At 44.6% G+C, this 16,522-nt stretch overlaps 1 protein-coding gene across 1 annotated transcript; it reads right to left on the reverse strand.

Moving 5' to 3' along the window:
* Positions 1 to 7,280: 7,280 nt before the first annotated feature.
* LOC123067188 (protein ABCI7, chloroplastic) lies at positions 7,281 to 15,415 on the reverse strand. The gene is made up of 4 exons (XM_044490098.1): positions 15,356 to 15,415; positions 10,531 to 11,574; positions 8,589 to 8,848; positions 7,281 to 7,883 (listed from the first exon to the last, which is right to left on the reverse strand). Exons 1-4 carry the CDS (start codon positions 15,413 to 15,415, stop codon positions 7,565 to 7,567), a joined length of 1,683 nt encoding a protein of 560 aa, XP_044346033.1. The 3' UTR covers positions 7,281 to 7,564.
* Positions 15,416 to 16,522: the final 1,107 nt, after the last annotated feature.

Consider the following 16,522-nt stretch of genomic DNA (forward strand, 5'->3'; position numbering starts at 1 on the left):
ACTATCCGGGTGTCACACCCTCGGATCTTAAGTAGAAGGTATACCTAATGGTTTCCTTAGGGTATCCTATGAAGACGCATTTTTCCGACTTGGGTTCGAGCTTTTCAGGTTGAAGTTTCTTGACATAAGCATCGCATCCCCAAACTTTTAGAAACGACAGCTTATGTTTCTTCCCAAACCATAATTCATATGGTGTCGTCTCAACGGATTTAGACGGTGCCCTATTTAAAGTGAATGTAGCTGTCTCTAGAGCGTATCCCCAAAATGATAGCGGTAAATCGGTAAGAGACATCATAGATCGCACCATATCTAATAGAGTGCGATTATGACATTCGGACACACCGTTACGCTAAGGTGTTCCAGGCGGCGTGAGTTGTGAAACGATTCCACATTTTCTTAAGTGTGTACCAAATTCATGACTTAAATATCCTCCTCCACGATCGGATCGTAAGAACTTTATCTATCGGTCACGTTGATTCTCTACTTCATTCTGAAATTCCTTGAACTTTTCAAAGGTCTCAGACTTGTGTTTCATCAAGTAGACATACCCATATCTACTCAAGTCATCAGTGAGAGTGAGAACATAACGATATCCTCTGCGAGCCTCAACGCTCATTGGACCGCACACATCGGTATGTATGATTTCCAACAAGTTGGTTGCTCGCTTCATTGTTCCGGAGAACAGAGTATTGGTCATTTTGCCCACGAGGCATGGTTCGCATGTGTCAAATGATTCATAATCGAGAGACTCTAAAAGTCCATCAGCATGGAGCTTCTTCATGCGCTTGACACCAATGTGACCAAGACGGCAGTGCCACAAGTATGTGGGACTATCTTTATCAACTTTACATCTTTTGGTATTCACGCTATGAATATGTGTAACATTACGTTTGAGATTCATCAAGAATAAACCATTGACCATCGGGGCATGACCATAAAACATATCTCTCATATAAATAGAACAACCATTATTCTCGGATTTAAATGAGTAGCCATCTCGTATCAAACGAGATCCAGATACAATGTTCATGCTCAAACTTGGCACTAAATAACAATTATTGAGGTTTAAAACTAATCCCTTAGGTAATGTAGAGGTAGCGTGCCGACGGCGATCACATCGACCTTGGAACCATTCCCGACGCGCATCGTCACCTCGTCCTTCACCAGTCTCCGCTTATTCCGCAGCTCCTGCTGTGAGTTACAAATGTGAGCAACGGCACCGGTATCAAATACCCAGGAGTTACTACGAGTACTGATAAGGTACACATCAATTACATGTATATCAAATATACCTTTAGTGTTGCCGGCCTTCTTGTCCGCTAAGTATTTGGGGCAGTTCCGCTTCCAGTGACCCTTCCCCTCGCAATAAAAGAATTCAGTCTCAGGCTTGGGTCCAGTCTTTGACTTCTTCCCGGCAACTAGCTTACCGGGCGCGGCAACATCTTTGCCGTCCTTCTTGAAGTTCTTTTTACCCTTGCCCTTCTTGAACTTAGTGGTCTTATTGACCATCAACACTTGATGTTCTTTCTTGATTTCAACCTCTGCTGACTTCAGCATTGAGAATACTTCAGGAATGGTCTTTACCATCCCCTGCATATTGTAGTTCAACACAAAGCTCTTGTAGCTCGGTGGGAGCGACTGAAGGATTCTGTCAATGACCGCCTCTTCCGGGAGATTGATCTCCAACTGGGACAGGCAGTTGTGCAACCCAGACATTTTGAGTATGTGCTCACTGACAGAACTGTTTTCCTCCATCTTACAACTATAGAACTTGTCGGAGACTTCATATCTCTCGACCCGGGCATGAGCTTGGAAAACCATTTTCAGCTCCTCGAACATCTCATATGCTCCGTGCTTCTCAAAACGCTTTTGGAGCCCCGCTTCTAAGCTGTAAAGCATGCCGCACTGAACGAGGGAGTAATCATCAGCACGTGATTGCCAAGTGTTCATAACGTCTTGGTTCTCTGGGATGGGTGCTTCACCTAGCGGTGCATCTAGGACATAATCTTTCTTGGCTGCTATGAGGATTATCCTCAGGTTCCGGACCCAGTCCGAATAGTTGCTGCCATCATCTTTCAGCTTGGTTTTCTCTAGGAATGCGTTGAAGTTCATGTTGACATGAGCGTTGGCCATTTGTTCTACAAGACATATTTTGCAAAAGTTTTAGACTAGGTTCATGATAATTAAGTTCATCTAATCAAATTAATTAATGAACTCCCACTCAGATTAGACATCCTTCTAGTCATCTAAGTGTTACACGATCCGAGTCGACTAGGCCGTGTCCGATCATCACGTGAGACGGACTAGTCATCATCGGTGAACATCTCCATGTTGATCGTATCTTCCATATGACTCATGTTCGATCTTTCGGTCTCTGTGTTCCGAGGCCATGTCTGTACATGATAGGCTCGTCAAGTTAACCCTAACTGTTCTGCATGTGTAAATCTGTCTTACACCCGTTGTATGTGAACGTAAGGATCTATCACACCCGATCATCACGTGGTGCTTCGAAACGACGAACTTTAGCAACGGTGCACAGTTAGGGGGAACACTTTCTTGAAATTATTATAAGGGATCATCTTATTTACTACCGCCGTTCTAAGTAAACAAGATGCATAAAACATAATAAACATCACATGAAATTATATAGTAGTGACATGATATGGCCAATATCATATAGCTCATTCGATCTCCATCTTCGGGGCTCCATGATCATCTTCGTCACCGGCATGACACCATGATCTCCATCATCATGATCTCCATCATTGTGTCTTCATGAAGTTGTCACGCCAACGACTACTTCTACTTCTATGGCTAACGCGTTTAGCAATAAAGTAAAGTAATTTACATGGCGTTCTTCAATGACACGCAGGTCATACAAAAAATAAAGACAACTCCTATGGCTCCTGCCGGTTGTCATACTCATCGACATGCAAGTCGTGGTTCCTATTACAAGAACATGATCTCATACATCACAATATATCATTCATCATTCATCACAACTTCTGGCCATATCACATCACATGACAATTGCTGCAAAAACAAGTTAGACGTCCTCTAATTGTTGTTGCCTCTTTTACCTGGCTGCAATTGGGTTCTAGCAAGAACGTTTTCTTACCTACGAATAACCACAACATGATTTTGTCAACTTCTATTTACCCTTCATAAGGACCCTTTTCATCTAATCCGCTCCAACTAAAGTTGGAGAGACAGACACCCGCTAGCCACCTTATGCAACTAGTGCATGTCAGTCGGTGGAACCTGTCTCACGTAAGCGTACGTGTAAGGTCGGTCCGGGCCGCTTCATCCCACAATACCGCTGAAGCAAGAAAAGACTAGTAGCGGCAAGCAAGTTCACAAGATCTACGCCCACAACAAAATTGTGTTCTACTCGTGCAATAGAGAACTACGCATAGACCTAGCTCATGATGCCACTGTTGGGGAACGTTGCAGAAAATTAAAAATTTTCCTACGGTTTCACCAAGATCCATCTATGAGTTCATCTAAGCAACGAGTCATGGGAGAGAGATTGCATCTACATACTACTTGTAGATCGCGTGCGGAAGCGTTCAAGGGAACGGTGATGATGGAGTCGTACTCGCCGTGATTCAAATCATCGATGACCAAGTGCTGAACGGACAGCACCTCCGCGTTCAACACACGTACGGTACGGACGACGTCTCCTCCTTCTTGATCCAGCAAGGGGGAAGGAGAGGTTGAGGAAGAAGGCTCCAGCAGCAGCACGACGGCGTGATGATGGTGGAGAGGCAGTACTCCGACAGGGCTTCGCCAAGCGCTCAACGGAGGAGGAGAGGTGTTGGGGAGGGGAGGGGTTGCGCCTTGGATCAGGTGTTCAGCCCTCCCCTCGCCCCTCTATTTATAGGGGAAGGGGGAAGGGGGCCGGCCCCCTCTAGATGAGATCTAGAGGGGGGGCGGCGGCCAGGGAGGGGGCTTGCCCCCCAAGCAAAGGGGGTGCGCCCCCCTTAGGGTTCCCTCCCCCAACCCTAGGCGCATGGGCCCAAGGGGTGGGCGCGCCCAGCCCTCCAGGGGCTGGTTCCCTGCCCCACGCGGCCCATGTGGCCCACCAAGAGGGGTGGCCCCTCCCGGTGGACCCCCGGAACCCCTCCGGTGGCCCCGGTACAATACCGATATGCCCCCGAAACTTTCCGGTGTCCGCATGACAACTTCCCATATATAAATCTTTACCTCCGGACCCTTCCGGAACTCCTCGTGACGTCCGGGATCTCATCCGGGACTCCGAACAACATTCGGTAATCACATACAAGTCTTCCTAATAACCCTAGCGTCACCGAACCTTAAGTGTGCAGACCCTACGGGTTCGGGAGACACGCAGACATGACCGAGACGGCTCTCCGGTCAATAACCAATAGCGGGATCTGGATACCCATGTTGGCTCCCACATGCTCCTCGATGATGTCATTGGATGAACCACGATGTCGAGGATTCAAGCAACCCCGTATACTATTCCCTTTGTCAGTCGGTATGTTACTTGCCCGAGACTCGATCGTCGGTATCCCAATACCTCGTTCAGTCTCGTTACCGGCAAGTCACTTTACTCGTACCGTAATGCATGATCCCGTGACCAGACACTTGGTCACTCTGAGCTCATTATGATGATGCACTAGCGAGTGGGCCCAGTGATACCTCTCCATCATACGGAGTGACAAATTCCAGTCTCGATCCGTGTCAACCCAACAGACACTTTCGGAGATACCTGTAGTACACCTTTATAGTCACCCAGTTACGTTGTGACGTTTGGTACACCCAAAGCACTCTTACGGTATCCGGGAGTTACACGATCTCATGGTCTAAGGAAGTGATACTTGACATTGGAAAAGCTCTAGCAAACGAACTACACGATCTTTGTGCTATGCTTAGGATTGGGTCTTGTCCATCACATCATTCTCCTAATGATGTGATCCCGTTATCAACGACATCCAATGTCCATAGTCAGGAAACCATGACTATCTGTTGATCAACGAGCTAGTCAACTAGAGGCTCACTAGGGACGTGTTGTGGTCTATGTATTCACACGTGTATCACGATTTCCGGATAATACAATTATAGCATGAATAAAAGACAATTATCATGAACAAGGAAATATAATAATAATCCTTTTATTATTGCCTCTAGGGCATATTTCCAACAAAAGAAAGTACAACACCGCCACTATTTTAAAATATAGTGCTGGTGTTGATTGGAAATGGCGCGCCACCAACAGAAGTTGTGGCTAGCCATTTTTCTACTAGTCAGAACTTTGTGTTGTTCATAATGTAGATCAAGACGAAGAACAAGGGCAAGGAGGTGGTGCCGCCCACGGTGGAGGATGTGATGTTTGAGGAGCCCCCCAGCAGCAAGCGTCGGAACTACGGGCACTACCATGAGGAGGGTGGGCCAACTCACTTCTGCAAGGTGATCCTTGCCCCGAAGCTGGGTCGAGTGCCTGCCTATGCCCCTAGACTTCATGAAGCACTTCACGGCCGTGCTGACGGAGTTCAAGCTGAAGACGAATACCGGCTGCGCATGGAGGGTCACTGTCCGGCTGATGAATGACGGGGTCACCCTCGATTAGGGTTGGGCCCCCTTCACCGCCATTCACAATATCGGGATCGGATACGTGATGATCTTCAAGTTGCTGACTCCCGGCACCCTGAAGGTGATCGTCTTCTATGACGACAACATTGAATTGGCGACCAAGTGCGGGAAGCATGATGACACCTCCATCATGAACGCTAGGAGAGCTCTATGTTGCACGCGCTGATTTGATTTGGACTATGTCGTACTTGTTTGGTTGAAAACTGCTTGGTTTAAGTGTCGTACTATGTTGAAAACTGATTGGTTTGCTACAAAACTATGTTTATACACTATCTACGTGTCTTTGGTTTATTCCGCCTGCCTAGTACGTTGCATGTAACCAAACATCATGGTTTGTGTTTCTGTCTAAATAAACAGGCAACCAAACAACCTACCTTTTATTTCGCCCCAGCCAGGCTAGAGGGTCTGCAGGCAACCAAACAACATGCAGACGTTGGGTTTGACATGTTTTTTTCTAGTCAGACTAGACTAAGACACACATGCAATGCAGGCAAAATCATGCGAGCAAACCAAACACGTCGAACCGTCCGATCAAAATGTGCAGTGATTCAATCAGGAGAGAGGGCTTATCTTTTCTTTATGTTTTTTGCCAACGGAGACTTCCACCATTCTTTCCCTTTTCTCTTTATCAATATATGGGATCTGCTGTCTCTCAATGGCTTATCTGCATCGCAAGTTTTCCTTTTTTCTTTACAAACCGTTTTATTTTCTCATGCGTGCGTGACAGTGTCGGATCGGCAGTAGAGCATGTATCCCTTTTTTTCATCCTTTCTTTTTCTGCATTTTTTGAAGTTCACTAATTTTCCCTGGACGAAATTTAAGTATATAATGTTTTTACAGACTTGGCTACCTGATTTTCTTTAACAATCTACCTGCTGTCGCTCCCCTACAAAAAGCTACTCCCTCCAATCAATATTAGTTGTCGCCCACCCGGTACAAGTTCGTCGGCGGGAGTGTCTGCTGACACTGAAAATTTGAGCCGAAGACGTGCTTCGTGTAGCAAACCAAGCATTCATAGTGATAGAGGTGGGTATGCAAAACAAGATGCTACTAAAAAACACTGTACATTCGTTTTACCCTTCCAGACTGCATATCTGCGGTAGATGTATTATTATCCCAAACAGACAGTTGCAACCCAAAAAGAAGAGAACAGGTGGCAAAACCACATAAAGAACGAATCCTTTATGGACTATTACAAACGGACAGATCTGTGGCGCAAGCTTCCATTCGCTGTACTGTACTCCCTCCGATCATTTTTAGTCTGCATATAAGTTTTGTCCGAAGTCTAAAGTATCTATAATTTAACCAAACTTATAGACAAAAAATATCAACATTCACAATGCCAAATGAATGTCGTCATATTCATTATGAAATGTAGTTTCATACTCCCTTCGTTCCAAATTACTCGTCGCTGAAATGGATGTATCTAGAACTAAAATACATCTAGATACATTCATACGTGCGACAAGTACTTCGGAATGGAGGGAGTAGTATACATATTTGGTATTGTAGGCGATTTTTTTTTTATATAAATTTGGTCAAACTCTGCAAAGTTTGACTCGACAACAATCTCATACACAGAGTAAAAGGGAACGGAGGAGTACCTGCAAACTTGCTGTTCGGGGGCCTGGCCGGCTGGAACATCGACGAGTCGGCGACAGCAATGATAGGGATAAACAAACTACATTTGCCACTAACAGAAGAAACATCTATTTGGAAGAAGCTTTGATGTATTCTTCCTCTTGACAGGGATAAACAAGTAATTTACAAATAATAAGCAGAATCTGAAAAAGGACTAGAGTGGTATTTCCTCCGGCAGTCAGCCAACATACGCAGTCGTAGTCGCTCACCTTGTTCAATGCCAAAGCTTCCAAGCATTCCCGCCCTGCTCTTTCCACCTCGACCAAAAAAAGCGCTGAACCACTTCAAAGAGCTCCTCAGGGCCTCATCAATTGTTTTGTCTTGACACGGCGAGCAACTCCTTGAGCTGTGCTAGAGCCTTCTTCTCGACGGCCTTAAACGGGATGCGGTTTATCACCTGGGCTCCGAACGAGAAAAGCAGGGCGTCGGTCGCCGTTTTGGCGTCGACGCCTCTCGCCTGGAAGTAGAAGAGCTCGTTCGGGTCGAGGTCCCCGCTGATGGCAGCTCCGTGCGTGCATTTGACATCGTCGGCGATGATCTGAAGGTTTGGCTTCACATTCACCACAGCCTTTGGTGAGAGCAGAAGACACTTGGTTTGCTGCCCTGCATCGGTTTGCTGCGCATACCTGTACATCAACAGAATCAAAACGCTAGGGCAGGGGAAATTTCCAGATGTAACTATAAGCTTTGTCAATAGCCATAAATGCCATATTTTCTCATGCTACATCAGACAGTTTTGCAATAGGCGAAACAAATTAACAGTATACATTTCCTGAAGTAGAAAGCAAATTTTTACATTCATTGCCTTGTACTGTAATATCTACAAGACTACAGCCAAAACATGCTTCTTCTAGTTTACTTGTAATATTTTCATCAGTATACACCTTTTTAATCTAAACTACTGCAGTATTCCACATTAACATGACACTGCAAAAGACAATCTTGCGAGGTCCTATTTTACAGGGACAGTAAAATGTTATATTTCCTAAACTAGTAAAATGTTATATTCATTGCTTTGTACTGCTACAGCTAGAAGCCTACAAAGACTACAACCAAAAACATGCTTCTGCTAGCTTGCTTGAATTTTCATCAGTGTACAGCATCTTTTATGAAAAACTAATACAATGTTCTAAGAACATGAAACTACAGAAACTAATCTTACCAAGGCCTCTTTCAACAACAGTGAGATATGTATGTTACCAAATAATTCACATAGCATTAGTAAGATGGTACTACAGAAATAACATTTCTCAAATGATGTTTCAATGATACTGTAAGGATTTCTATCAGAATACAAAAGGTTAATAAATGAGAAGAGTCTGACCAAATACCTGTTGACTTGAATATTTCCATCAAAAATACCATTTCCTGTACCACAAGCAATCAATTTGTGGAGCTGTCGTGAAAAACCTCTGGGGTGATCAAGTATTAGTCTGCTATGCAGATCATGAATCTGCTTATTCTGAGATGTTAAGTGAAACGTTGATAATTCCGTTTCTGTCTCAGGACCCAGTTGCTGGATGTGAAGATTGTGCCTGTTCAGTCTTGCTCCGGTGCTGACCTCAACGAACTCATATTTACTAGATGTATTCTGCAAAAGGAAAAAAACAAAAGTAATGAGACTGATAATATCCATTTCGAATCATCTTTATATAAAACCTTATTTACATGCAGCATTTGTCGTGAGTACTGAAACAAAAATATGCATACCTACTCTTTACATACAGTCAGAAAAATAAACTTGGCAACAGCATGAATAGAAACAAAGTGAGCGCTTTCTGGTACCCCATTTTCAGAGGATATAACACCAAAACCAGAATAACTCCAAAATTTTAGTTTCCAGGATAACTGCTTCATTACATGGATGGCAAGCCCAAAAAATGAAGGCATTGAATAAACTGCAGCAGGTTACTAATTAACACTGACTTTACTTGCGTCCTCACTGATCCATATTCTGTGGTCCTACTCGACCTTATGACAGCTATCCCCACAGATGTAAAGATGATTAGTTCAGATTTCAGCTCAAACAAGTATATATTGAAGTAATTGCCACCCCTACAATCAACCAAATAAGTCTAGTATCTGACCATGTTTATTCCTTATCAAATCAAAATAGCAACTCATTCGGTACTGAGTAGGTACTAGGAATACAACAAGCTATTCCTATTTCATAGTGAAAACAATGAACTAAGACATGAAACCATTAATCTGAAATGTAAATTTGCAAGGGGTCTATATGGTTTTATGGGTAGCAAATTCAAGATAATTAAAGCAATACCAAGGCACCAAATATAGAAACTTCACATATTCCTCATTTTATTTTGACTATAATATGTTCCTCGTCTTTCCACATTCAAATGATCATATTATCCTTCTGCATCTAGTATTACTGAATACCGAGTTCATTGACTAACCTGTTGATTATCCTACACCTACACTATGAAAGCAAGCATAATCACATGATACTCACAACCACTAGAACAGTAGACAAAAGGTGTAACAAGATTATCCACAATTGGAATACAGCTCAAAGCATCAGATGTTGCCTAAATTGCAGCTGGTGCTGCTAATTAAGAGACTTTAGTGGCGTCCTCACTGATCCATATTATGTGGTCCTCGACCTTATGACAGCCATCTCCATAGATGTGAAGATGACTAGTTCAGATTTAAGTGAAACAATCATATATTGAAGTAATTACTGCCGGTACAATCAACCGAATAAACCCGACCATGTTTATCCCTAAATCCTAATTTAATCTAAATAGCAACACATTAGTAATGAGTAGAAACTAGGAATATATCAAGCTATGTCCAATTTCATAGTGATAGCAATGAACTAAGATATGAAACCATTACTCTGAAATGTAAATTTGCAGGAGATCTATTTGGTTTTATTAGTTGCTAATTCACTGACCAGCTTGTGTTACTGCAGAGCGAGTTCTCTGACTAACTTGTTGACTATCCTACTCCTACACTGAATGCAAGCACATGATACTCGTAACAGCTAGAACAATGGATAACAGTTGAAAACAGGATTATCCTCAATTGCAATATATAGCTGAAAGGATCATCAGACATTTAGTGTGCTCTCTGCCCCCTACAATCATTTAACCCAGTGCAACCATGTCTCTCCATAATTGATTTCTCATCGGCACTGATCACTGTCCTAGCTGAATGTTAAATAACTATATAGCTCAAGCAACCTTTCACACAACATCTATGTAAAGCCCATAATCAAATAAAATTAGTGCAAAATGCATAAGATGATCGCACCTGCTGGACGGTGGTCCACTTGGTATGCGCCGCAGCGGGTGACTGTCGCTGCACATAGGAATGAACCACTCTGGCACCCTCTTCCACTATGATGTCCACCACCGGGTTGGCCCAATAGCAGCCACCGTCCTCTTCCCCGACCCCGAAATGCTCCTCGACGATGGCGACCTCCGCCCCCTTCTCCGCTATCACCAGAACCCTGGGGTTCGACATCATCAGGCTAGCGCCGTCGCTGCCGCTGTAGGCGAACATGATGTGGACGGGGTCGTCGGCCATCTTGGCCCACTCGGGCACGTACACCACGGCGACGTCGCTCGCGCCGACGGCGTTGAAGTCGTAGAAGATGTCCCGGTGGGAGAACCGCGCGGAGGCGGCGACGGCGGCGGCCGCCCGGTCCCGGGCGTGGCCGGGGGGCATGTCCGCGAGGGCGGAGACGTGGGCGCCGGAGGCGGCGACGAGGCGGCCGTCGGAGAAGAGGACGTGCGATTCCAGGTCGGAGGAGGGCGGTGGCGGCGCGAGGCCGGGGGTCCGGGTGGGCGTCGAGATGGGGAGGGAGCGGAGGTAGGAGATGTCGGTGAAGCGGAAGGCCTCGTTGGAGCGGCGGGTGGGCCAGGGCGTGGTGAGGAGGGAGAGCGCGGAGGCGGAGCGGAGCGGGTCGAGCAGCGGCGAGGCGGGCGCCGAGTCCTCCAGCTGCTCGGCGATGCGGAGGACCAGGTCGTCGGAGACGGACGGGGCCGCCGCGCGCGACGCGGCGACGGAGACGGAGGAGGCCGCGCGGCGGCGGAGGCGCAGGAGAGGGGGCGGGGGCGAGCCGGCGCGGGGAGGCGCGGCGCAGAGCGACGGCGGCGACATGGCGGCCGGCGAAGCTTCGCCGTTCCTCTCGTCTGGTGGCAGAGGGGAGGGGATGGGGACGCAGTTGGGTTGTGACGCGTTGGTGGAATCGGCTGACGAGTGGGGCCCAGGGAGAGCAGATGATGGGCCGACTCGTTTTCGTTTGGACTGGACATGGGCTGACTTGTTTTTATTTACAAAATGGCCTAGTGCCTCTCATCGAAGGAAAAAAATAGGAAACATGTTTTTTTTTCCATTTTCGATAAGCACGACGTGCCTCTCATGAAAGAAAAAATAAGAAATAAAAACAGGTTTTCCCGTTTTCAGAGGCACATATGTGCCTCTCGGAGAAGCAAAACCATGCCTCTCACAGAAAAAAAACCGCGTTGCCGGAAAAGTAGGATTGCACGAGGCGATCAAGGAGGCGACGAGGGTTCCCTTGCGCGTCGGCGGTGACGCCGCCGGTTCCCTCTCTCTCCGTCGGCCGGTCCGACGGCGGGAGGGAGGAGGAACCTCGGGTCTGTTCGCTAGGTGGGTGTGTGGTAGGGTTAGGGTTGAGGGAGACGCTGCTGAGGCCGTTGCGGTCGTGTCGCGTCGGAATAAGTTTCTCTGGGCTCCGTTCACGGTCAGGCGAGGCTTTGCCTTCGTCTAGGAGCCAGTGGGGTTGGGGATCCCCAGATCTCGTCGAGGTCGCGGGCTATGGTGGCTGGAGGTCCATCGGCACTGGCCGTTTGGGTCCTCGGATGGGTGATGGATGCAGCGAGATGAAGACCTTTCTTCTTCCTTGTTGGTATGATTTCCTGCTGTTGTTCTTCTCCTTCCTCTGCGATGATGTTGTTGGGAGATCCTGCTTTGCCCGAGCGGATGGCCAGGCCGCGGTGCTGGACCGGTCGGATGACTCGAGTTCTCTTCCTTCCGGAAGGGACACTTTTCGCGGTACTCAAAGCCAAAGATGGCGACGGCGCTGGTGTCAAGAAAGGAGGAAGCAGCGTGGCGACAATTGTACCGTGGTCGAAGATGATGACCTGTTTGCGACTGGTTGCAGATCCTTTTGCTGCAGGGGTCTTCTCTCAAAATTCAGGGATGATGACACAGCGCTCCGGAGATCTTCTTGTGTTATGGTTGTCTTAGGGTACTCTAGGTGTTCATGGTTCCTTGTGTTTGCGTTTCAGTGTGCTTGTAAAGGTCAACTACTTTGTACTATTTCGTGATATGAATGAAAAATTCTCAAAAAGAAAAGAAACGTGTTTTTTTTGCTTTCCGAGAGGCACAACTTCGTGCAAGAAAAAAACGCGTTAAGATAATTCTATTTTTTGTTGTCGAAAAGGTAAGAAAGACCGGTGAAAAACCAGGAAAAAAACATCTAAAGAGTCGAAAACACGTGCAAAAAATAAAATAAAAATCCAGAGGGAGCTCCCGAAGCACGCCGCGCCATGTGGCGGCCCGCTCTCAGCCCACCCCAAGTGACCCTTGGGAGGCTTCCGAATGAGCACTCCTCAATTAGCTGCTCTCAGCTTTCGACTCGCTGAAGGGCGAGTGAGATGGGTCGGCCCGCAAGCGCAGGAAGCCACATCCCCTTTTTTGTTTTCGGTTTTCCTTTTTTCTTTGTTTTGCACTCTTGTTTATGCATTAAAAAATTCAATATATATATATATATATATATATTGCAAAAATACTCTACAAAATATATTCGAAATATATTAAAAATATATTTGAAAAAGTTTGAACGAGCATTTGAAAAATGTTGAACAACTATTTGAAAATCTTGAATACTTATGTCAAAAATGTTGAACAAGTATTTGAAAAATGTTGAACAAGCATTCAGACAATGCTGAATGTGTATAGAAAAATTGTTGATCAAGTATTAAAAAATGATGAAACTTTTTGTCATGTATATAGGAACGTTAATCAAACATATTAAAAAATATTAAACAAGTATTTGAAACATGTTAATCAAACTTTTGGGAAATGTTAAATGTGCATAAAAAAATGTTGACCATGTATTAAAAAAGATGAAAAATGTGATTATGTATATAAAAATGTTAAACAAGCACTTAAAAAATGTTGAACAAGTGTTTCAAAAATGTTAATCAAGTGTTTGGAAAATATTAAATGTGTATAAAAAAATGCTGACCATGTATTCAAGAAATGTTGATCTTTTCATTTGAAAACTATTAATCAAGCGTTTTAAACCCGGGTTGCTTCTAGGTCCGCGCCCCAGATCACCTCAAAACTTCTAGCTACGCTTGGACCCCTACCGAGGGATCTGGCGGTATTTTGCACCATCGGCTAGGGAAATTGATGGAACACAATGAAGCCTCTAGAGTGTAGGTATGCATGTCCCACTGAACACATAGGCATGGACTCCTCTGTAGACATGGACACACCATGTCGATCAAAAGGATCAAACCCGGGTTGGCAACCTGCACACCTTACAGCTTACCAACCGCCTAGAAAACGTCTCGCTAATGATCATGTTTATTGTTTTTACCTCTCGTGTCTGAACTCCGGTCGCGGAAAGATCTACTTGTTAAACCTTGTATTGTAACATACATATGGTGCTAGCGATGTGTTAGGGTGTGGGCCAACGAGGCAGTGATGTAGCATCTATAATGTAGCATGGCAATGGTTTAGTCCCGCCTTACTATTTTTCTAGGATTCACCCCATTTTTATGATGTAGCATGGCAATGGTGTTGTTCTGAAAAGGTGGAAGGAAATAAAGGTTGTGCAGAATGGGCAAGGCTTTCTCTCTCGTTAACCGATCTATGTTATGTGGGTATGGATCAAATGACAGATAAGGGTAGTGGCAGTCAGTGGCCTAGCTTGACGAGCCAAAACAGTGATCCACTCTGTACAAAAATAGGTCGTTGTGGAGTGGAGTATGTGCATATGCATGTAATCAGTCTCAAATGACTATGGGCTCCATGATAGCCAAAGTGAATAGCAAATGTTGTTTAAGTTCCATAGATCCAAAGCTTCAATTTTTGTGGTTTGACATGCCAATATGTCATGGCCATGGCATGGAGGTTGATGTGGCCTTTGATTCGCTCATATCATTTCACGTTCTTGATCTTCTTCTTGGGTAGTTTGACTATGAAGTGTATGGTTCATCAGCCTTGTGTGGGGTGTCATCAACCACGATGTGTTCAATAGTTTGAGGTTAATGCCTTATCTTGAGGTAGGAGACTAATGTAGTTCTTTGAAGCCTTCTAAGTTAGTCTAGCATCTATAACTTTGATATTGTATAGTTTCCTTTTTAGAGGCTTGGTGGTGGCCCAAGATGCAAAGGCTACGTTGGAACAATTTGAGAGGATCTTTTTACTTCATTTTTGTTGCTCATGTTCACTTTGGTTTTTTTACTCTATTATTGTATCTAGATCATGAATTGCCTCAAAATAATGGAAATACAGGTGTTCCCTACCGTCACATGCATTGGTTGTTACTATAGAGGTTATTGGCATACTTATCACCAGCTAAGAAAACTTCTTACTCTCAAATAATGAATATGAGCTAACAAGTGATCTTAACCATGTATCTGTAGGACAAGTGGTAGTCCGAAGGTGCAACGCCAATTGGTAGTTCTTCCACCACCGAGTGAAAAGTCAATTAGATGCAGTGTGAGACACCAATTGGTAGTTCTTCCACCATTGATCAAAAAGTCAATGCCATTTTTTTTTGTCATAATGTCTTAACTTTGCATTGTTGTTTCGCCTGGTACACAAAGAGTAATTTTGAACACTTCGTAATTCTTGTACGCTCAACCTTCTATTGTGGGAGAGATCTTGAGTGGGGACCTTGGGATAATCTCTGTTGGATTTCACCATTCTTAGGCTACTTTTAGGAGGATGCAATAAAAGATGATGTGTTTGTAGTGCCTTCTGAGAAAGACCCTAGTGCCACATAGATTTAGTGGTTTATTATTGAAAACATATTGCAAAGTCATTAAACTAGATATCATCAATGCCTCCCATCAGGTGGTGTATTTACATGTACCTGCTTAAGGTTCCTTAACTTAACCAATATTGTGTTGCTACCAAAGAAAAGATGGGGCATCGAGGCTGGAGCATTTTAGACATGTTGTCCTAATCCAAAGCTTTGCTCCAATCATCTGTAAGCTCCTTGCGATGCAAACATCCTATATTTTTTGAGACCTTGTCTCAATCAACCGTAGTGCTTTCATGAACTGGTGATCCATCCATGACAACTTTTTACATATCCAGAACATGTGCGTAAATCTTCATTGCAAAGAAATCCTTAAGTTGTTCATCAAGCTTGACATTTTCAAAGTGTTTGACTTGATTAGTTGGCTTTCTCTCCTCGAGGTCATGGCTACCCACGGGTTCATGCGAGATTTTAGAGATTGGCTTAGTCTTATGTTTGCATCATTTGTCTTCTAGGTTGCTCTTGAATGGCTAACTTAGCATTGCCTTCGATCATTCTCAAGGATTTCAGCAGGGATACCTATTGTTCCCCCTATTTTTCGTCGTGGCCATCAAGCCGCTATAAAATCTCCTCTTGAGAGTGGTTGATCTGATATTCTGAAGTCTTTTCATTCTTGGGATTTTATTATGTAGGTTGTCCTTATATGGAAAGATGAGTCCATTTATGCTAAACATGTAGTGATGGGCAATTGTGGCAAACATTAAATATTTTGGTGAGGCTAGTGGTTTGCTCACAAATATTGACAAGGCAAAATATTCTCAATCAAATACAAGGATCTCAACAAGGAGATGTTGAACCACCTCCAACCCAAGTTACCTTTCCATATAAATATTTGGGGTTGCACCTCCACTTCACAAAGCGTATGAAGGTGCACTTTCCGCCTCTTACTGATAGTGGTGCATGTCTTTTGGGGGATGGAAGGGTAAGAATTTTGCCCTCGCCGGTCGTGTTGTTCTCGCTAAGTTTGTCCTTTCACCGATTGGAATTTATGACAATATTCAATTTCCCGAATGGGTCCAGAAAAGTTAGCCCATGATAGCACCCCTTGGAAACACCTCCACCTCAGAGAAAAAATTGGTAGTTCATTACGTTATGGATCAAAATTTAGGATGTACACCGCAAGCCCTTATCTCATAATAGCATATCTTGGATGACCTCCTCATTGGGCACTTACTTGACATCTCCGGCCTACACGCTCGTTCTAATTTCTGGGTGCTA

This window comes from Triticum aestivum, chromosome 3B, assembly GCF_018294505.1.
Source record: "Triticum aestivum cultivar Chinese Spring chromosome 3B, IWGSC CS RefSeq v2.1, whole genome shotgun sequence".
In the NCBI taxonomy this organism is placed as follows: Eukaryota; Viridiplantae; Streptophyta; class Magnoliopsida; order Poales; family Poaceae; genus Triticum; species Triticum aestivum.

Bases quoted from the DNA above. Each gene is read 5' to 3' on its own strand.
- LOC123067188 (XM_044490098.1), bottom strand. From the start codon at position 15,415: ATGCCCCATCTTTTCTTTGGTAGCAACACAATATTGGTTAAGTTAAGG. The intron at 11,575-15,355 runs GTACATGTAAAT...CTTCGATGAGAG, and splicing joins AGTTAAGGAACCTTAAGCAG to GCACTAGGCCATTTTGTAAA. The intron at 7,884-8,588 runs GTATTTGGTCAG...GTTGATGTACAG, and splicing joins GGAAATATTCAAGTCAACAG to GTATGCGCAGCAAACCGATG.